The sequence below is a fragment of the Hylaeus anthracinus genome, unplaced genomic scaffold (assembly GCF_026225885.1).
Source record: "Hylaeus anthracinus isolate JK02 unplaced genomic scaffold, UHH_iyHylAnth1.0_haploid 12001, whole genome shotgun sequence".
NCBI lineage: Eukaryota > Metazoa > Arthropoda > Insecta > Hymenoptera > Colletidae > Hylaeus > Hylaeus anthracinus.
Window position 1 is genome coordinate 12,004,391 of NW_026534348.1, and position 23,918 is coordinate 12,028,308.

General features: G+C 38.7%; 1 protein-coding gene across 3 annotated transcripts in view; it reads right to left on the reverse strand.

The window, feature by feature from the left end:
• LOC128890728 (glutamate receptor ionotropic, kainate 1-like) overlaps positions 1 to 23,918 on the reverse strand; it is a 67,996-nt gene that overhangs the window by 39,106 nt on the left and 4,972 nt on the right. For all 3 annotated transcript variants that reach the window (XR_008460665.1, XM_054149507.1, XM_054149506.1), the window contains exon 2: positions 12,733 to 12,846. Coding sequence is in view for 2 of the 3 variants with exons in the window: in XM_054149507.1 (XP_054005482.1) it covers positions 12,733 to 12,826 (94 nt within the window). In the remaining variant the exon portion in view is untranslated. The remainder of the gene's footprint in view (positions 1 to 12,732; positions 12,847 to 23,918) is intronic.

Sequence of the window (23,918 nt, forward strand, 5' to 3'; positions counted from 1 at the left end):
AAACAAGAATTGAATGAAACGAAAACTTTGGAATCAATTGTAGGGCTGCTGATTTTTGTAGTATTTGGGATTAGTATTGATCCATTTATTATGCGAGGAAATTTATTTCTTTTTTGTCCTGTGTGTTGTGAATTAACCAAAATATTTAGAAGAAGCTTTTAGACGATGCAAAATTAAAATCTATACCGAATGGATTTATGTAACTGACAACGGTTTAAACAAAGTGCTCGTCTACTATACTGAGGATTAAAGGAAAGAAACATAGTAAAAGCTGGCAAAACAAACCTCTCTATTCCTATTAAAATTTATCTAAATAATTAAAAATGTAGGAGAACGAATCCAAAGGGAAAAAGATTGATCCATCCCCTGCGCCAACAAACCTAAACGCGTACATATTGAATGGTGTAAAAATTTCAACCCTCGAATAATTATTATTTCCGTTTCCCTCGCGCGGTAGTCGGTTGACGGCAAACAGAATTTGCATAATGCTGTTAATAGTGGTGGATAATAGGCCACGACGACTGAAAGGGTTGAACGAGGCAACGAGGTGAAACTACCCCAAAGTGTTGGGTGCGGCATTAAGCCGAGGCTGCGTTGCTAAAGGGCCACTTTAAAGTCTTACCGGCGTTAAAGTCACCTTTCACGGGATTCCTGGGGCCGCAAAATGAAAAACAAAATAAAGCGCGGCCCAGGCTCGCGTCCCGATCGTCGAATCGATAGCGCGCAATCGACTGGAACCTTCCGGCGCTGTTCATGAATGGAAAGAAGGTACCCGAGAGCACTGGCTTGTATAACTCGGCGGATACTGTGCAGTCATTTTGTAGATTGAATCCGTCTTGGCCACCCGACCAGATTAAATGCAGAGATGTCTTCGTTTAACGTTCAAGTGGCACCGAAACCCACCTAATTTGCATTTATTGGCGGCCATGACGTTAATTGATAATAACTATCGATCTAATTTGGGAAGAGTTCGCAATTTAAAAGGAAACTCTATACCTTGGAAACTTTATACCGCGTAGGTCAAGGGATTAAGTAATAAAATAGATTTTATATACATTATGAGTATTTTTTGTGCGTCTCTGTTATATTGTACACCATAATTGCATAAAATCTGCAGACGTTAGAATAATATTCAGGTAGTTATTATTTGAAACAGCATGAATGAGCTGCATTTGCTTACAACTTCGTTAAAATTGAACGATACTCGAGCTGGTCCACGAGTGACCTAGTAATCCGACACGGATCGACCGTGTATATCTTGAATCTTTAATGAAAACTGGAGGAGCTAGAATTCTAGGGGCGTCTGTTTGCGAAAATTTCTCGTGAATTTTTACGACGGTCCTTTGAAGGGAACTTCCATTCTCCGAGCGGTGGAAACTTTCCCGTAACAATAATGCCCCGCGATGGGAACTTCGAAACGCCGTGGAACGAAACAGCCCGCGTCGAAACATCCTCCTCGCGAGATGAAGAAAAATTGACCTAATCTCCGTAACCTTGTGTATCTCATTAGCGAAACGCCATGAACGAGGGGGATGCACGTGAAAAGTCGCGCTATCCGCGAAAAAGAGGGGAACGGGACCGACGTTACATTTAGCATGAACTTTTAAAGCGGTCGTAATCTTGATTATTATTGCGTTTGCAAGGAACACCCTCAGCTGCGTGCGAGCCAGACTGTTCCAGGAAAGAACGAGCTATGAAAAATCGAGCAAGTTTGTTCTCGGCTTGTTCGTTGGAAACTTGAAACGAATGGTGGGTGTAAGATGGATGCACGCGAAATAAAGTGAATTACGCAAATTGGATACATATATTGGGTTGTCTAAAAAGTCCATGTCGATTTTTATTAGGTGGTGAAGTCTGAATATATCGGAATGCTGGAAAACAAATAACATGTATACATCCTTAAAAGGTGGAAGGGTTGTGGAGGAAAATATAATTCAATAAGTATATGTATATCAGAATTCAAATGTGCCTTTGAATTTTTCTTAAACATTGGCACGAACTTTCTGAACAACCCAATACTCTCGATCAACCCTTGAATAAAACAAATATATCTACCAGTTTGCTTCTTGGCGTTAATTGAGCTTAAAAAGATACTACAGTTTACTCACACTTCGAGAGAAACTTGTGTTCAAACAGCTCGTTTAGCAGTCTGAGCTACAGTTGTACAAGATCATTTATAAATAAAATTTATAGACCTTATTTTACGCGAGTTAGCACTACGTTTGGGCAATATTTCTGCGCCAATCCGACATTCTCGAGCTAAAAAATTCCACGAAGCACGAAATACTCATACTTTACTTCTCTTCGGTTCAGTCGCCCTCCGTACAATCGTGACCCTAATCTAAGAATCAATTGGAATAAATTAATTCGTTTTTTCTGAGACTTTCGATCACGATTTTATCAGGATCTTTCTCCTATGTACGGATACGCAATGAAACCATTGTAGAAATACCTCGAAACGAAATGTATACTTTTCTCGCGAATGAAAATTGCTTCTCTGGATCGCTTAATGAGGACGTTTCTTTGGTTGGCGAGATTTAAATCAGGAATCGGGAAAGAAATACTAGCGAGTCTTGTTTCAGATATTACGTTTAACTCCTTGACACGAACAGAGAGATTTCTCGTAGACCTCCTTTGGTTCTCCATGACGAAAGGAGTCCCGCGAACATAATAAATCAACGAAGCTAATTGGACCTCCAGCGAGAAGCAACAAGGATCCTTTCTTTAATTCCGTGTTACTGAACTTAGCGCTCTGCGATGCAAAGGAGGCAGCTAAGGACTAAAAGGAATCGTGTAACGTCGTTTAGTTAGCAACAAAGCAAAGTCTCTCTCTCTCTCTCTCTCTCTCTCTCTCTCTCTCTCTCTCTCTCTAACTGGGTCTCGTCCAAAAATAAAATTCAATTTCCAGACAGTCAACCAGGGTTACTCAATAAATATATAAAATCTCGAACCTTTGGTGCAACATTTGCACCGATGAAGAAATGTTTATTGTGTTTAATTCGTCTTCGAATAATCGTGCAATCCCAGCCCTATCGCGGACATTTCATACCTCGGACGCGAAATAAGCCTGATTTTTCGTTCCGTCGTGCCTTGCTCTTTCGTTTCACCTGATTCTTCACTTTCATCGATCCCATCCCATCCAATCCAACTGTTCGCAGCGTCGAGCAAACGAATCGATGAATAGGGTCGAGAGGAAGAAACGATTGGTCGAGGGATAATGAATATACTCGACCGGCATTTATTCGAAGACTCGTCTATCCAGCAGCCGTTTCGATTATTCTTTCACCTCGGTATTCTTTCCTGACTCGAAACAAAAACGATCTGATCAGGGATGATTATATCTTAGTTAAACATTAAACAAGAAATTAAAATGAAATAACTCACTGGACATGGTTTGGATATTTTATTGCGATACGCGACATAGATTAGTACCACACTTATTAAATGTCACAAGACAGCAGAGAGGTCGAAACATCTAAACGTTTACGTCCTGAAATAGTGTATCATTTCAAGTTAAATTGCGCGGCTCGTTGAAATATTCAAATGCTTCTTTGCAGCACTGAATCATAAGAGACGTCGCCGTGGCGCAAAGGAATTTTCCAAAGCGACGAGTCACGTTTTCACGGTTCGCCGCGTAGTTGCTTTAACTCCACGAAGAAAAAAAAACCACCCATCCCGTCCATGGGGGAGGGGAGCGGGGATTCTTCCATGTGTCTAACGGATTTTAATGTTTCCTCGAAAAGTCCTCGGACGGTGCTCCGGGCATTTTTACGCCGCTCGAAAATGGAAGAGGGAATACGTTTTTAAACGAGTTTTTCGTCGGATCCGTTTAATTTCATTCGCTGAAAAAACCCAACTTTCGCTCGCCTCCGGATTCTTCTTTCCCTTGGTGTCGCTCTTAGCGACTCGTTTGACTAGCGTCGCGTTCACGACGAAGCTTGGAACCGCTAGAAAATATTCCCTTTCAGCATCCGTTCGTTCAAACTTTCGCGTCCGCGCGCTGCGGGAATCGATATACATATACTGGGACTCGGACTTCCGAGGCTCGATGCTATCGCGGCAAATCATTTTCACTGGTTCTAGATTTGTGTGGACCGATCGCGAAGCTGCGTCCACGGCGTTTGGACTTTTAACGATGGTGCTGTTCCAAGCACCATCCAATGCCAAAAGTTCTCTGGCATTGGATGTAGAATTTATTGCTGTAGAAAATGGAGTCGTTTTTTTAAATAGCATTGGATACTCGATTTTTGAAATTCACATACTTTCTTAAAATATTAATTCTATATTCAATTATTTAATAGTTTAATGGAAGAAATGCTTCGAGGAAAAAGATGCTTGTAATAAATAGGAGAAACCTCATAAGAAATTCTTTTTTTATTAAAAGCTGCACAGAAGAACGAAAGAAGAAAGAAAGTCAACAGCTCGCTAACACGTTTTGACTTATATACATTTGTGATTGCACTTATTGTACTTTTAGCGTTAAATCATAGTATTGCCACTCGAATGAAAAACTTTAAATATAAAATAGTAAAGCTAAGCCATAGGTGGGATAGAAAAAAAAAAGTTAAAAAAAAGATAAAACAAAGAGTTTAATGTGATCATATATATTTTTTTGTATTGTATTAAAATTTCTTCCGTCCTCAACAGGAGTGAATATAATTTTGATTTGCTCAAAACTCCTCTCTCTATTTAATTAGAACGAACCGAGTTTTTATTCTATTCAGGATTCGAATTGGTCTTGAATGGACACGGTTCCCAGCAATGGGTTACTGCGCGTCCATCAATTTTTCGTCTCTGATACGGGAATCACCTGCGTACCGCGCACCGCGATACTCCAAAGGAAGAATAGAGGATTGCGCTATGAGGAACTGGTTTAATTAAACTTATAACTATTATCCAGAAAGTCGAGCTCAGCCGTGCTATTATCGGGCTGGCAATAGAGTGACACAAAGGGAGCAAAGAGCAGCGTAGATATAAGACGAAACGGGGAACTTCCGTATCTCCTTCAACGATAATATCGGCGAAGAAATTATAATGAAAAGGAATAAAAGAACACGTAACAATATTACTTTTTCGACGTTGCAGAATTTCTTTTTCGCGCGGCTCGCTGCGTTTTTCATAAGATCAAAAAAAAAAAAAAAAAGAAACTGTATGTTTGACCTGTTCAAAGGAAGCGTAATTAATTTTCCGCGGGGGCTTCGTTATTAAAAATTTTGAGAATACCTTCTCTCCCGCGCTCGCCGCCGCTCGGTTCACGTTAAATATTTGTACACGCATAATTAGCGAGGTTGCCAAAATAAATTATTTCGTTTAATATTTCTCCAAAAAACGAGGTGTGATAATTGGTAACCGAGAGGAAAAAAGAAGGCTGTAATAAATGAAGAACTTTGATCAGGAACGAAGACTCGAATATTCAGAACACAATGAGAACGTTTTCATTTTACAGGGTGATTTTATTATTCGCAAATCTACTCGAAAAAAATTTGAGCAAACCTGGCTAGGAAGTTTGCTTTACTTATTCGTTCTATGTGTTTCAGTTATATCTGCTTTTTATGCAGAAAGTTTGATTGGTCTAACTTCAGTCATGATATTTTAATATCAAATATAATTATTCTTATTGTCGAAACAAATGTTCGACAAGGAGTAACTTCAAACCGAATTTTTTTTCGCACAGTGGACGATCAGGTTACATCATTACAAGTGTAATTAAATTAAACGTTTCTCGTTACATGATTGTACACCGGTAAAACGCACACGGTTCCTGTACAATGGAGGAGACTGCACCGAAAATACTCCCGTTGGCTGGCGTACGGTGTGAATAGTCGGTGATTGGGCTAATCATTATCCTTCATTAGGAGCGGCACGATCAACTCCTGTCGGTGGAATATCTGTATTACCCCTAAATTATTCCACGGAGTAATTACGATTCCCAAGGAGGACGGAAGCGAACTAAACTGTTATTAGGAACTTCGGTCTCTGTAGGTTAGTTGGCTTTGCAATTTGATATTTTCGTGCATCGGTATTCTAGACGAATCGCTTTCGAATGGTCATACTATCTCTGGAATATTGTGATCAAAATTTAGAATCTTCTGGAGGTGTTGGAATACGAGTTCTGATCTCATACTTTTCGTTGTAAGTATCAAAGAACATCTTCGTTAAGAATTTTCACATTGAAAGCTGGAATTTATTGGGTGTATTTGCCCATATTATATAGTTTATGAATAGTTTACTAAGAATGTACTAAGAAAATGTTTCACCAAGTCATTTTTAACCTATTATAAACTTCTTTCCCTGTGGTTTCCAGAAAAAAAAAACTTTTCTATCAAATTTCAAATGGTTCAAAGGTGGCCATAAAGTGTCCGGTAAAACATTTCCACGACGAGAAACATTAACAATTTGCGTGATCTAAAGGACGCCATCGTTAAAAATGTTGACATTTCGAAACACACTTTCGCAATTCACACGAGCACTCTGACCGCTGTTCCATTGTAATAATTCCAGAAGTGCGGCATAATTAAAGTAAAATCAGAATAATTAAATTCGCAAGTTTGACAGGCCCGACAAGCGGCGGTCTTCAATTACCGAGCAACTGTGCTTAATTAAAATCTTAACAATCGCTTCCTCCACCCCATACACCGACAACCGTGAAAGTTAAACAAAACAGTCGGAATGTTTCTGGTTCTCTTGGATTTATTAGTCCGCGTATGGCGCGCAGAGTTTGTGGGATTACAGTGCACGGAGAACTAAATTGTTTTCTGTGTGTAAGAATTACCAGGAATGATGGAAACCGGTTCGGTGGCGTCCACCATAGCATCCCCTTGCCGGGGAGCCACTATTTTCTTCACCTTGGACCACAGATCATTTCCCGCAACAGCAGCATCCGTCAACGATGCCAGCACCATCCCGGCTATTCCCACATTCACCGCAACGATACATCACACCTTTATCTACCACTGAATATCGATCGAACACCCTCCAGCTCCTTCTATCCGTCCCTCTAACCCTCTTCTGCTCTCTGTCGTCGGTGTCGCGATGACTTTATTTTGGGTAAGCAAAGTACCGCCGTTTTTGGAGGCGAGATGCTGTCATTTTATGGGAGTATTCTTTGAATTTAAGGGGGATGATTAATTATTTTAGACGAAGAGAAAATATAGAGGGAGGGTTGTCAAATAATGATGAAATAAATAGAGTAGGGTAGAAGGACTAATTAAAAGTAGAGTAAATATTGTAACACGATGAAGGGAAATAAAAATAAAAGAAGTTGCCCAGTGCAACAAAGGCCTTAAATGAAAATAAAGCAGAGATGCAGAAGGACGTCATACAAAAATAGATGAAGTAGAGTTTCAAGAGAGGTGTAAAATGAGAATAAAACAGAGTAGTTTATAAGCGTTTAGTAAGAATGAAGTAAATATACTCGAACAATGACATTAAATGAAGATGGAATAAACAGATTTCTATGGCAAAAAAAGTGGCACTGAAATAAAATAGTGACGCACAGACATGAAATAATTATACTAGTATAGGGACACGAAATAAAATTAAATGGAGTAGATCTAAGCTAGTGAATAAAAAGGAAATTAAATATATAGACCAGTACAGAGGTCCTAGATAAATTAAAATAAAATAGTGCAAAGTGCTTTAAATAAGTATAATTGTACCATAGACGTCAACAAAAAATAAATCCAGAGCTCAAGGTATCTACTGTAGTAGAATGCAGCCTAAAGGCTCGAGTCTGCACAAAGAGGAAGCTATTTCTATGGGGCTAGAAAGGGGTGGACATCCGGAAACACCATTTGTCACAATCTAACCCCTGGTAGCACAAAGTGACCCCCTGATGACGGTAGCACAAAAGTCGTTTCCTCGGAGGTTCGGGTCGATCGAGGGACAACTTCTAATAACGTTATCAGAAGTTCCCTGCGGGTCGAAGGAGGGAATGGTTTTTCTACGGGGAAACGGCGATGAAAAGGCGTCTCCCGGTCCCGTTCCCGGTGAATGGACGCGCACGCATGCCCGATCCTGTTACGCGTCTGAAAGGGATGTAATCACTTACTCGGAGGAGGGCATTTTCGCGATGGCATGCCGCGATTGAAAAGAGTAGCGTGTTCCGGGAGGGGGTGGGCAAAGGAAGTCGTTACCTGTTCCGTTACCCCACTCTTCCGGTCGTAGGAAGCCGCGAAGCTGCTCGAGCGTAGAAAATCGACGATCCCCTGTGGACGTCTGACCCCGTATCGTTACTAAACAACTTTACTATCGCGGCTGTTGTCGTGAAATCTGTTCTGCTGCAGGTTTGATGAACGACAGCTCGAAACCCGTATGGCTGTTCAACGACCATTTGGAAAGATACTCTGCACGAGCTCAGCTTGAGAACAGAAGTGTTATAGCGTTAGTAATCATTTTTACGATAAGGTGTATCACCTTTCGATAAGATTTGTCGGACGACGTTGCCTCTGTTGGGTAACGGGACGCACGACTCGTTACACGTATCGTTGGTGATGGCTCTGAGACGTGTTCCGATAGTATCGATACATCGACCTTTGAAATTGATATTCTCGTGTCAAATCGTTATATGAAATTTCTTGAAATTGTTTGAGATTTATTCATATAATATTTGGCGCTACAGTAATGATAATAATAATTTTATTGAAATGTGTATTATTTAAACTTGTTACGAAAATAATAGCAATACACCACGAATGTCTAAAGCTTGTGACATTCCTCAATTTACACCTATACTGCACACATGCGAAAATACACAAAAGTAATCTCCTACCACAAACCTTCCCTTCCTTTTTCTTTGATTCTAATACATACAGTGTTTCGATATTACTATCGGAGATACTATTGAAAACCGTAACACCGAAATTTAATCTTGCGATACATTGCCAGTATCTATAAAATATCACCACCGCAATTTTCATTCCATTTCATCAAGTTAAACAATATCATCCTTTGCGTATAACATTTTCTTAATTAATTCGTCTCCTTTGTTTCGAACCTACAATTGTTTGAAGAGTGCTACTATATAGTACCTCGGATTTTGCAACAAAATCGTTTCGCAAACGTTCGACGGAGTTTACAGCTCGGTAAGTAAAACTGTCCGATGAAACAGAGAATGCGAAACACAGAATTTTATACTCGTGACATGTCGTACGCGAATATGATCCTTATTTACTGTCGCGACGGGGCTAGGTAACGTTGGAAATTTCAGCGAATCACCCGCGAGGGTTGCTTAAACCCTTCGAATGACCAGGAATTCTCGTGAACAACAACGGCTTTGCTGGGAAGGGCGAGTCGCGTGCTGCCCCCTCCGACAAGAGCTCGTAAAATCGTGGAAACAGGCCTTCAATGGACGTTTATGTGTCTCATTCAGTTGTAGTTTACCGTCCTTTATGCGTGCTATTGTTTGAATGTCTGGATTATATCCGACACTATTCGCTAACAGTCTAGAATAATGGTGAAATTATTTCAGACGTAAAAGCAGTCGCAATCCATTATTTAAATACGTACTAGATACAACTGGTGCTTCTACTGGTTGTTTTATTCGAGATACAAATTACTGTCAGGTTCATTCTTATGTTTATGTGATTTGTTATTAATGATGTAAACTCGAAATTATTTGGAAGAGGTAATTTAAATAAATTTATTGCTCCTTTAGGTATTATTCGACCCCCATTTTGCTTAACTATAATTTTATTGATATTCTTTCATGTAATTTCATACACTCTTGTATCATTTTCATTTTTGTTATATACATTTGTGTGATGCACGATAGCAATATTTCTGTTTCATTTTTTCATTACACATAACAAGAAAAGAAACGATTTGTTGATATTACTCAGCAAACAAATCATTTTAAGTATATATAAATAATACCCCTCTTCATTAGTCGAACGAAGATAGGTTAAAAACGTAACATATTCCTCGTTAAAATTACCTTTCTTTCGGAGTGCATACATAAACTGAAATTGTAAAATTAATTGTTACTAAGGTGCATACATGTCTGAGGAATATATCATTATTGGTACCGAAGTCATACCAGTGGGCGGTGTATCAATGAACAGGATTCGACTTCGCGCAGTAGAATGGTCCGTTTATAGTCAGCCACAGGGAATCCTCACTCGACGGAGCAAGGAGCTGAAACGGTTCCACGAATCTGCGCCCCCCGAGCACGAACTATTTATCTTGGCGTCGTATTACGGTTAAAGAGTTGAAAAATGTGCAAATTAATTACCAAATCAACCGGGGATCATGCAAATGATAATTTAAGGGGACGCAGCGTCAAACACGTTGTCGGGTCGCTGTCGTAATTTTAAGGAGACAGTGATGAATGGCTGGATAACTTTTCATTATCTTCCATCGCCACGCATCTTTCAACATGTAATTATCTGTGACACGTTTATTACAATTAAAATAATCCTAGGAGGCCGAGTTCAAAGATTACAAATTCTACGCAGGTCTACAATTAAAAAAGTTGGTGCATGGAATGCCGCGCGTTATGTAACTTCTTAGACACAGTCGTCAAATTTTATTCATTCTTTCCAAATATTAAGAACGAGATGCAAGGGATTACAAGTGATAAAATTTCAGAATTGTGCCTAAGCATTTGCACTTCTAACGCGCGGTATTCCACTTTTTATATTTAAAGATCTTATTACAAAATCGCAGCCATTAGCTCGCTATTACTTCGTTCGAACAATCGTTCGTCGCGAGTAATACTGATTACCAGGTCTCACCACGTGAAGGTTGCTGCGAGTGGAGGAAAAAGAAAAAGTGGATGCGTGGAATGCCGCGTGTCAGAAGTGTAACTGCTTACAATAGACACGATGCTGAAATTTGATTAATTCTTTCCATGTATTTGGAAGATGGTGCAAGAGGAGGTCGAACGCTTCGGACAAACGTTTCAGGCGCACCAAAGCATGTATTTCGCGAGATTTTCCAGCAAGGGCTACTCAACCGGGTATCCAGTCTGCGTCCCATTCGCGTCCATGGGTATAGGTAGGAATGTGTGCAGCCGGTGTGTACATATCATGGTAAATGCAGGCACTGCATACGCTGGAACAGACCTCTTATGAAACCCATCCGTTCCTCTCTAAATATTTGGGCATTTTCATAAGGGGAGTTTCTGCTAAGCCGGGGCTATGACAAACGCGTACTTCTTCGGTAACCCGCGGCTAGGTACGTGACTTGGTGAGAGCAGTCGTGTAATACGGCACTAAAGTGCTGCCAAACACTGCCGGTGTTCCTCGACTGGTGTATAGCCAACGTCGAGATACATGCAATTTACGCTCCACGGCGCTATCGGACGCGTTCCGTCTGACGAATTACCTCGATTCGACGTAAAAGGACGGAATATTTTCCGTCGGGGATAAATATGGTACTCTGACAGGCCTGTGCTGCTTCCTAAAATACTTTATGCAAGGCGAGTTTTACTATCGTGAAAGCAGATGATTGTAAAGGGGCGTTAGGACAGCTGCATGATTTTTGATGAAACACAAACTTCATTGAAATCGGTATGCACGAGTTCGACAGTTCAAAACCTCAACATATTATAACTTATTTACGAAAATGTATATACAAATGCAAAATTTCTTAGTTAATTACTCTTGTTTTATATTCACTCGAACGATTGCACCTGTATTGTTATTAATAACTCTGAATTATCAAGTTAACGAAAACTTGTACGTTCAATTTATTCCGCGCATTATCTTGTTTCGCTACTTTTAGAATGAAATAATGTACACTCCTAGTTTTCAGACTAAAATGAACCAAATTTAATTTATTTACATAACCCATGCTATCTTCCAAGAACAAACAAAATGTTTCTTTCGCGCTCCCGAATAATACCTAAATAAAAAAATCAATACCAGGCTGAAAGTGAGGCTTCATTAGTTTCATGGTGCATCTGTCCTCCCACTGGATACCATCGCGGATATTCATTTCTTTTCTGTCGGGCTGGCTTCAGGAGACGCGTGCTCGCGCGCACCGCTGGGAATAGTTATTGTAAAAGTGTATTCGTATCTCGTCGTTGCCGAGCGCAAAAAGTAAGTCGCATTGTTTCTTCACCGTCGGAAAACGTTGACTCGTGTTTCCTCCTGGGTTTTGTTTTATTAACATCCGTGCCCAGTAACACGGGGGATGCTTGATTTGCGACATTCTTACTCCATTTTACGATGGAAATTCATTCTGCGCGTATTAACCGGTCCGTAGTATTTTTATCCACGACCGCGCTGTACTATTTGTTCGATTCAATCTTTTTCTCGTTTTGCAATTTTTCCGCTGGAGAATTTAATTGGATATTTTATCTGCTTTTCACTGTATTAATGAGACATAAATAAAACATGTTTGCTGAAAATATATTGTGGATATCGCGTGTTCGATTTCTTTGGTATTCAATTTTTTGGACGGTAAATAAAATATGTTCCATGTATATCGTATGTTATTTGGATTTCGATTCGTGTTATTATTTGGAGTTTAATAAATGTAATGGATGCGTATTTTATTAAACGTGATAAATGTGAAATTCCGGTGAATGTGATTTTAGGATTCAATGGATGTAACGAATATAGAGTTCGAGAGGTGTTGTATATGTAATAACTGCAATTAATATTGATTACAATTGATGTAGTTAATGCAGACTTTAATCAACGATTTAAGATAATTTTTCTTGAGAAACCAACGCAAAGGAAGTTCAGTTTCCTGGAATATTAATGAAAATAAATATTCATTACTCACCTATTTTGATGCGATGCGAAGCTCCATAATTTGCTGACAGAATTATCATCCAACTGACGACGACGAGTAAAACGGTGGAGAACCTTTGATCCATTTCAAGAACCCGAGAGTAATCTGAAAAATATATTAACTTATCTAAAAATATATAGTTACTACAAGAAAACACATAATTTTCGAAAATTAATAATTCCTATCCTGCACAACCCTTCGAATTACCAACAACGTTTCTACTTTTATTCGCAATTTCCATATCGCGTAAAAACCTTGGAATCGTAGAACGACGATCGTTTGATGACAAAATTGACTCACTTTCCGAAGTAGCGTTTACTGGCGTGTAACAATAAATATTTTACAACGCAACCGCGAGCGACAAATACGTATAAAAGCGCGAAGTCATCACGAAAGTTATAGTTTGTTTGGCGTAAAGTCACCCTTGAATTGTTCTCGCCAGCGAAAGGATCCACAGCGAGGAAGCACCGTGTCGCGAACAATTGAAACTTTGCAATGGAAATTGATATTCACCATCTACCATTACTGCATTCCCTCGCTTAATGTTACTCCGCCTCCGAATATCGATTCTTGTTTTAACTGTCCACCGGGTATACGTATCGCAGTTTCAAAGATAAAACCGAAAGCTGCGAGTGTTTCTCCCAGATGCAGTTTTTAACCGTTTCTATTTTCCTTGTTGATCGATCTATAGGGCGGGAATTGTTTTTCCGTGAACAGCAAAAAGCCTCGAATACACTGGATGTATTTTCAGTTCTAGAGTGGAATGTTTCGTTATGTTTTATTAATACATTGTACGTTCTTTCAATTGTTGGCGAAACCCCTCGGGTGTAATACTGTGTAAAACTAAAAATACGATTTTCTTATTTAAAGGGAGCTTCATTTTTTATGTAATACCAAAAGATTTATATTTTCTGGCAGATTTGTACCTGTATTTTCATATTCAATTCTAATATAATTTCATCTTTGTATATTGTTTTAGATTACATATTTTTATTTTTGCATTTTAATATACTCGTGCCAAAAAAGGACTCAGAAAAATTCAAGTGAGAGGTTACTGTAGTAATACACGTACAGGTTCAACGAATACAAATTTAAAAAAAAAAATGTGCTACAATGTTTTTCCATTCGTTGCAATCATTTCCAAAACCTAATATTCAATCAGAAACAGCTACGATTTTTACCTTCCTTGAAACAATATCCATTCTTATACAAAAAATTCGTTTAAAGTAAAATATAACACGCATTATTGTTGTCTGTTATCATAGGACTTAACGCTTCTGAAAACTCCTCTTTGACCTCAGACGGTCAGTCAGCCACGATTGCAACGTCGTGCGCGTGTTTCAATCATCGAGTCGTGTCGTTTCGAACGAGGACTCGCCGAGGTAGAAGAGAGGAGAACTTTGTGGACAGATAGTACGTGATTTCCCGGCTCGTGGATTTTTCTGATTTCCGAATTTAAGGGGCTGCGAGCACTCGTCACGTTCGCTTTGCGGTCCTACTTGAGTGAAATCGGTGTCCGTGCGATTTTACTAGCGTCAATCGTGATTCACGGGAACGGTTTGATCGTCGAGAACGATCGGACAGGGTTTCGAGTGATTACGTGCCCACCCGTTGGCTCTGCTTGTTTGCCCTTTGCCTGGTGTTTGGGTCTATTCACAAGGGAATCTACATGTCGCGATTTTCTTCTTGAAACTTCCTTTAGCCCTGTACCACGTGTGGACCAATCATTAGGTATGCATTCTAGAAGTACATTTTGACCAATTCGAACCTATCTTACACACTCAACTAGTGAATGTCTGAATTTAATTATAACTTTTACATTTAACATTATTAATTTCTATATTAACAGTCCCCATATTTAATCTAATAATCGTATCGAATTTATTGTACTTATATAAATTTTACCACGTAATGTTAAATTACTTTGTAGTAAAAAAGAGAACAATGTATCAAGCGAAATTTATTCCAGAGCAAAAATAGACATGGATTAAAATCAGAATTAATTGTTCGAGTGTAACAGCTACACGATTTAAAGCTTCAACGAAAAATATAATGCATTCAGTAAGGAAATGTTTACACTGTAACGCTGAAACGCGTTAAAGACTCGGATAAAGTATTTCAAATACGAAATATGGAATATCTCGTAAAGCATTCCACTTCCTATGAGCATACCTTAATACTTTTTTAATACACAGAATAACGAGAGGAATCTCTTCACGTGCGAAAATGCATGGTTCCGTTTGAAAAACAGATGCAAACGCGCGATGCATTTACATCGTTGCACACGAATAAATATAATGACCAAAAAATACCCCCACTGCGGGATTCAATTTTTTGTATCATCCCTTAGAAAAGAGCCACAGCTGGTCTCAGTGTTAGAATTCGTAAAGTGCAATTAGTCATGCTTAGACACTCCTATGAAGCTTAAAATATTGTAAATGTTTCGTTATAAAGATTACATTTAATGCAAATATAGTTTCCATATAAATACAAATTCTATTTTTCAAATTTCGTTACTTCACTGTGATTTTAATCAATTAGAACTCGTTACCTTTAAACTCCAACCTTGAATTTATGTAGCCGATTCTGTTCGTGATAATTGTTCGCTTCGAGTGCAATTATTGTGCACAGGGGTGTTGACAATATTTTTAAATAAATCCAGATTGAATTTCAAATATTTAAACTTACTTTACACGTGGTAGGTTACGAATGAGACTTTGATAGATTCGAACCAAGACCTCCATAAGCTTGCACGAGACTGACTGTGACTCCATACAGTGGTCGTGACTAAAGTTCAGACGTGGGTGAAAGCTGCGAATCATTCTTATATCTGATTGGCTGTAGGGCGGATCTACGTTAGGTGGGGGAAGGTAGAAGGATGTTTCTTGGAAAAGATCACGAGTTGAATGTCTCGAATATCTGGGAAAACGTTACTAATTAAGGAAGGCTTCGGTATAGCGTGAAGGCTATCAGCTTCTATGCTTTCGTACTTTATGGCTTAATTGAATTACGCTAACGTTGTTATCCTACGGAACCTTCAAACTTTAAAGCATTGACATTTAGTGATCAACTAGTTTTATACTGCTTAAGATAATTAAAGCCTCCTCTACGTAAATTTCCTCTTGGATATGACACCTAATGCTAACGGTATTAGGAAAACTCGTGTTTTGCTCGTTTTTTCGGAAATTTATAAATAGGATGAATAAGAAGAAAATTCAAATTTTGTTGACGAAATTTATTTCATTAAGTTAGAATTTGAACGTAGATACGAAACAAAATATTATAGAATTCTTGTCTTTGTGAAACAGTTTCTTTGTTGGTTGAAACGTCGCCTCATTAGTCACATTATCTCGTGGCTAATTCGTATTGTTAATGCGTGCCGCGTATAAAGGAGCACTGCCCATGTACCCTAATTGTAATTATTTCGTGCGCGTGTAATTTAGTAATGAAACACTCTATTGAAGAACTTCGTGTAATTGAAAGATCGTGCTAATCCCTCGGGGATTAATTATTCTTCAAAACGAAATGTCGTGTTAAGCGAAATTAAATTTTCTCACGCCATGTTGGGTTAGAAACTGCTCCAGAAAATACGTACGTTTTACTTTTCTAAATTAAACGAGAAAAATTCTTACGTTAGCTCTCTCTAAAAACTTTTTAGTGGCTACCTTCGTCTCTACACTTCTCAGATGAATTCGTAGATTTTACGTCGTCACATTTTTATTCACGCACGAGTCGGAACAATGCAATAATGATAAAAAACAAAAGTTTAAAATGTCCCGCGGGGCACTTGCTGTTTTTCAGTATAAATGCAGTCGATGGCAAAGACTTCGATTGCAAACAAAGCCGTAAAACGCTTTAATCAAATGAGGACGATCATTAAACTGCTCCGTCACGAGTCAGACGGCGCGCATTCGTCGAGAACGGGACACTACGAAATTCATCCGTACAGAACATGTGGAATTATTGGAGTTACAATATTTGGGATGCTTCTAAAGAAATCGCAAGTGAGATACTCACATTATTAAGAGGTCTCACTTTCTACTTTATATCGAATTAAGAATTGTTATAATAAAAATGAGACTTCAAACTTAGCTACGCTATTTTAGCCACCCCCTCCCCCAAATGAAATACTCAATTATATTATTAAAATGTGTCACCTTCTACTTAGCATTAAATTAAGATTTATTTCAATAAATGTAAGACTTCCAACATGACTTCTAGCTGAGGATTCGTTAAACTTAGCTACGTCCTTGCAGTGCCTCCCCTTCTAAACGAAATTAAATGAATTGAGCCAACTTTCGTTGGTCGTAAATTGAAAACAGTCAATAAATAAGTGGCAAACGGGGTGACCCCTAAATTGAATGGAACCAAGGGGAAGTAACGAGCTGCGCGAAAGTTCGCTCGTTTCGAATCTGAGTTTTTAACGAACACAATAAGCCGCAACATGATGGAGCTCGGTCGCCTAATGGAAGCGAAACTTTTTCGAAATTTCTTCGGGAAGACCCGGGTATTCTTCGAACCGAAAGGAATTTTCGATTTCTTGGCGATAAGTGGAAAGTTGGCCGTGATACTGTTCGCGGTAGTTTCGGAACGTCTACTTCTCCTGTGCGGGGGTGGAAAGCGCTCTCGTGCGTGAAACAAAACGAGAAATTATGTTAGGAAGGGAACCACTAGGAAGTTCGCGTCGTCGATTATTGGAACTTCGCGGGAAACACGTTCCGCGCTCTCGTCAGAAATTAAATGAAGCGATACTGTCGAAATTTTATTTTCCTCGGTGAACTTTAGTCGGGAAGGGACCAATGTATTCGGGAACGTATCGAACGTTCCTGGTCGAAGTTTTCGTGAATCCAATGGGTCGAGACATAGGCAACTTTCAGCCCTAACTTCGAGTGCTAGAAACTGGTGGTGACAGTAGAAGCAAAGCTTGAACTAAATGACTGAGCAGTTAACAGAGAAACTAAATAATACTGTTCATTCGGTGTCGCAATGGGATAGGAAACATGTTTATATTTTTTCACATAGGAAAAAAAATTGAAGACTCAGACTTCGATTTTAGACACATTTAATTGCAATAAAACAGCATCCACACATGGTCGAACAAACTAAATTATTTATACACCTATTTTAAAACTTCATTAACCAGTCTTACAGTATTATTTTTTTCCTAATAAAAATAAAACAGGAATTATTTACATCGAACTACATCTCTTCTCAAAGCAGTCATGAAAAAGAAGAATGATTGTATGCTACTTGCTAGTTGAATGATAATTACTCAAAATAAAAACAAATATAGATTAATGTTTATATGATTTCTGTTTAGCATTGTATGCATTGGGTTCATCAATTGTTAATGTCGAAGTTTTCATCGAAATATTTGTTCGACGGGGACTGATGGAAGTGTTTTGTTTCGGTCCAAGGGGAGCAGCTGGCGTTTATTTAACAGAAAAGTTGGCAGTGCTCAGGTTTCCTATACTTGGGAGAAAAATACCAGGAGGATTGATTCGGGCTCGAGAAAGAAGGTCAAGATGAGGAAACACCGACAGGCGTTTCAACGGCGCGCGATTTTTATCGGATACAGAACACCCCCGGTCACCCTTCGGCTCGTTGAAAATCTGTGTCAACCTTCATTAAAGGCGGTGTTCTCGGGGAAGGCCCGGAAACCGTAATGATCCGCGACCGGCGAAATTCATTCAATTGACTCTTTCACCGAGCCACGAGTTTCTTCCCTCGTTTGGGTCGTCGCGACGCCTCGGGCCATATTAAGTACGTCAATGAACGCACTGGAGAGATTTCTCGTACTTTCGGGTAATTGTCGCGAATGATAAGTATCATTCGATCCTATTACCTAACTTTAACAGCTGCTCATTAGATTAGGTAGATTTTTCGCTGGATGACAGTCATAGACTTTTATTTTGTTGTTGTTGTTGATTAAACTATACTACTTAAATGATAAGAAAATGATGAGTAATTGAGATACTTTTGTTTAATTCGTGTTATTTTGTATTCTGTAAAACTCAATGACAAGGAAGATGTTAGAATTTGTGTAAATTGAACTCTAAAATTATTTTTAGAAAATGAGTTACAATCTTATGTAAGTTAATTTGTATATAAAAAAAGAGTCCAAAATGCAGAATGAGATTTCTTAATAACATATTCCTTCGACAAGAAAGTCGACTTGAAGAATTTGATGAAAATATGTGCTTTCCACTACGACTTAGATACCGTGTCTGACCAATGCTAACTAATTCTACTTACATCACCTCTTGCACGGATCAACGCTTATGCAAAGTGATTCCCAGTAAACAAGTAAATAAAAGAAAATATGAAATAAAGGCTTTTAACCCAATGTTCGGTTTACAAGAAGATTCACTTGGAATATTCGTCGAGGACCCCTGGGATTCATTGTTACTCGCCTAATGCGTCTGACCGTTCCTCGTTAATTCCACTTGCGTTAACGTTTGGAAAGATTAACGGCGATACGGTATCGCCTGTTTCAACTTGCTCCAACTTGTTCGACGATTGACGGAAAACAGATACCACGACCCCATCGTCGATGTTAGCAAACGCCAACACAAGCGGAGAAAATGAATTATGGTCAGACATGTTAGTTGAATTGTCCTAAATCTCACGCGTGTCCGATGAATGCTCAGAATCGATTTTCTCGTTAACGAAACGGAGTATCAAAGGACTATACAACAGGTTTTTCAATTTACTTTTGCGTATGGAATGCTTGTTCATGTTATACGCCTGTCGCTATTTTTTATATTCAAGGCGTTTCACAAAGTATCGTCATAACTTCAAGGGTATACGAAACACGCAAACTAATAAAAAAAGTTCGTACAAACGTTGGTCGTATCAGAGCTTGTCTCCGAGTTATGGCTGTTTTTACGTCGTGTTGGAAGTTGACGTACCCTCGCGGAAGGAGCTGATACAAATGAACTAAATGATTCATGGGACATCATAAAGCATTCACAAACGGCCACCGAGAGAATGCATGGAACGTTTGAGTACAGATCTCAGTGGAATTAGTTCACCTTCTGCAATGAATGTTATTTAACCACTGACAGTTAATTCATAATAAAAACAAATAGTGATTAATGTTTATACGAATTCTCTTTAGCATCTGTATGCATTGGGTTTATCAGTTGTTAAAAATCTTACAGATTTAGAGGAAGTATATTCATAACTGATTTTTATTACATTCTTTCTCCAAATATTATACTTTTGAAATCAAGTGTACAGACGTATCAAGTGTATAATAAAGTGTACAGATTTTTCTATCAGAAACGTCTTTTATTTTTTGCACTATTTTTCACGGCACTAGGAATTGCAGGGTCTGTTTAAAGTTACTTTAACTCGGAGCTCTACATAAATAGGGAATAGAACGATTCAGAATACACGTTTCCATTTCCCACTGTTTTCTATTCGAAAATACAGTGGAACGTTGATTAACCGAAATAATAATTCTATGAAGCTTTATTGTTTTGATACCCATTCGTTGTTTGTTTAAATTTCTAGAAATATACTTAATTGAATTTATAAAGAATATGTCTTTTGTGTATCCAAGAAGACATTCATCAAAGTCTTATTTGCATTCGCACACTACATTTTTAAATATTTGTATAGAACATACATTGTATTTAAAATAGTGAATGCAGTTAATTTATTGTCTATCTAACGTTGTCGTGTAATTCGTGTAGTTTATTGTCAACTCATTGGAATCAATTGTTCAGTCCATCAAATTTTCAGGGTTTGCAACGTTATCAAAATTTTCCTAGTTTCATGGTATCTCTACAAACAGGCTTCATACACAAAGCCATAAACTACGCGTATACGTCGCTTTTACAACAAAGTATTGAAAAATCAAAGAGGGGTCAAAGTGTACAGACAAAGTGATTTCAACGAAGCGTCGTGTTGGGGTCAAAGTCTACAAAAGATCAAAGATACGATCAGAGTCAGAATGTTCATGAGCCAATATCAAAGACAGAATCAAAGCATTTAGGCGTAAATGATTGGGTCACATACAAAGTCGGAAAATTAACGGATCAATATCAGTGTCGTTCCCTACACAGTATCCAAGAATCGAAATCAAGTCATTCAACAATAAAACAAACTGCAGATTATTTTCGTAGGTTTCCATAGAGTTAAAAAAAAAAATTAAGGAAATTAAATTAAGCATTTCAATACTGTATTTTTACGTGCAACGCACATATATATGTATATTTTACCCGAATCACATCTCCATATATTTTGTGCTCGAGCCGTATTAAAATTCCACGCGCATCCAGTTCAAAATTTTCCGTGATACATTCTTCAAAGCATCTTTTTTCCTTTCCGTAATACGTACAAAAAAGGAAGCAGGAAGCGGCGCAGACTTTTTAAACGTAATTACGGATTTTCGCTTGCGATATGGAAAATTGTGTTCGCCGGTAATGACTGTTCTCTGGGAATATGCGTTCGCGCACTTCCAACGAGAATTTTTCAGTTATTAGGGCCGAGGTAATATTACATAATTTCACTGCGGGAGAGATATATCGTAATTCGGTCGGATTATCGGAGAAACAAAGGCAAACCTTTGCAATCGGGGGTAAATTAATGGCACTCGTTTCGATATTCACTGATCCTGCAGATAATAATAATTCCAGCGATGCACGTTATCAATCGATGCGTGAATTTTCCGACACTGGTCCGTTGATCGACACCGTGCAAACCGTACGTTATTTGCGTCATATTTGTAATAATTACGATTTTCATTCGATGTCGTAAGTAATCGATACAGTAATCGGTACAATGTCAATGAATCATTTGAGGCGATAAATGGGAACTCGAAATTATTCTGTCTTTCGAATCTTGAGACTGAGTCTTAGATGTTAGGAATTTCAAGATCACATATGAAACTGCCTTTAGAAATTCATGCATACGAAGTCTTCTTGCACTCTTCGAATTCGAAGTTTTTGCTCGAACAACCCAGCGAACTCTCGAAAGTTTAAATTAACGGCTACCTATTGCACCCGCATTGCGCTTAGTACATTCTTCGTAGCTCGTCGACGTATTCGAAAAATTCCAAGTTAATTGCTATGTTATTCGCGGGAGCGTTCGCGCAGCTCCACAGTTCGCTGTTCTTCCTTGTTAAAGTTCGAACGTTTGTGGATGGGCACTTGATTCCAAATTGAGTACTTGAACTACAGACCCTGCCCGTGGCGTTCAATTTTGTCCGTTTCGAGATCCGACGCTCCCGTTCCTTTTATTCGATGCTGCATCATTATTCCATGTCACGCTAGCGTGTTCAATAAATCATTCATAGTTTGGATAGTTTTTCAAACGTTTCATAAAAATTTGAAACATTTCCATGGATTTGAGTCACTACGAATTAATTTTCGATAAGAGTTGAAGTAATTATTACCAGGGCCAATTGTGAAAACAATGATCGTGTCATTATAGGATAGAAACTTTTGGTTCGAAATATCTCAGATTTGTCCTAAAAATTTTATTATAAAATACTAAATTGTACGAAAACGTGATTTTAGATTTTTGTTCTTTAATTACACAGCGTCGAGATATAGACTTGAAACTTGGCACACATTTTTTTTTTATGAGCTACGAAATGACTCATTGCATTTATCATATCCTCTTATCTAGCTATATTGTTCGACGTAGCGTCATCACAGTCTTCGTGTCTCGAGTTCATCGCAAGTTCCATACTTTGATCAACCAAGAACAACGGAATCGGGGGAGTACAAGTTAGTCCTCGCCCTGATCGAAGACGAAGCATCAAACAAATGGCTGAAGTAATCCAATAGGGAACCACTTCGCGTCCCTTGCAAACTGCGAAGAGAAACGCTATTGATTCAGCTGCTTCTCCTTTATCCGCTCAAGAGATGCTTTGTTTGACTATTCGACTGACCGTGCGTAATTTTATTCCTCGTGGAATTTTAGAACCGTCTCTGTCTTATGCTAACAATGATCGAGTATTTCGGAAAACGCGGTCCGGTTCTGTTTATTGCCGCATAAAGGAACCCGCAGCGCGGAAACGAAAGCACTCCATAAAGAGACCGAGAGTTTTCTTCCCGCCGCGCCGTTTAAACGACGTCTCCGATCGTGCATCATGCGAGCGAACGGACGAACAAGCACGCAGTTTACGGCGAAATGGGGACGAGGATTCGCGGAAACTTCGGCGCACTCGTTACGAGAGGTATGATTTCGGAATTTCCATGAAAAAGTGCCTCGGAGAAAATCCTCGCAGATATTTGGGGGAAAATGGAGTTTGAACACCATAGAAAAGATTACAGAATATTTATAATAAAATATTTTAATACTATCGGGACACCAAACAAACGAATTCAGAGCAAATAATTCAGAAATAATATACATATTTACCTATTGAATATGTAGTCATATATTTTATGTGCAATTAAATTAATCCTCCTTTAAAATCCCCTCGCATTTTCAAACTTGAAAGAAGAAGTACACCATGTTTATGTTTTCTCTTATTTCTATATATATTTTACATAATTCGAATACAAAATTCGTCAATTTCCCAACGGAAACATTCGGACCCCGAATATTTGTTTTCACGTTTGGTTAGTCGCTTAAATAAATTAACGATCGAACTTTTACGCTCGCGTGGAACGCGGCCAAATTTCCTGGACGTTTTGCATGCATCCCTTGTGTGTCTGTGCGTGCCCGTGAACCACGGCCTCGCGACAAGGGCTCGCCCATCGATCGCGTGTCTCCATCATTGTCTAGAAGCTCGTCTTGCTGCCGCGTAGATTAGGGGAGCGACAATGGCGAATGTCGCGGTAATGATAGCGATAGTAATGCTGGTAATGACGATGGTAATAAGTGTAGGTAGTGGGCACTGAAACGGAACGGAGTTGCGAAAATGATGGCTCCTAAACTCACTGCACTTACTGCTTGGTGTCATATGTCCAAGGACTTGGGTATCTGATATTGTATTGCATCCTTTACAGGAAAAAAATAAATAATTTGACTGCCTGATATGGTGTAATAATTTGTTTAAATGTGATCTTAATTAAATGTAATATAGTTGTTCCGTTACAAGTTTCTATTCATTCCGCATTATCACGTTATAAAATTGTCCTTTATTCCGAGTCAATGTAAAATTCCTATTTATTTCGTGTTAATTCAAAATCCCCGTTCACTTCGAGTTACTTTGT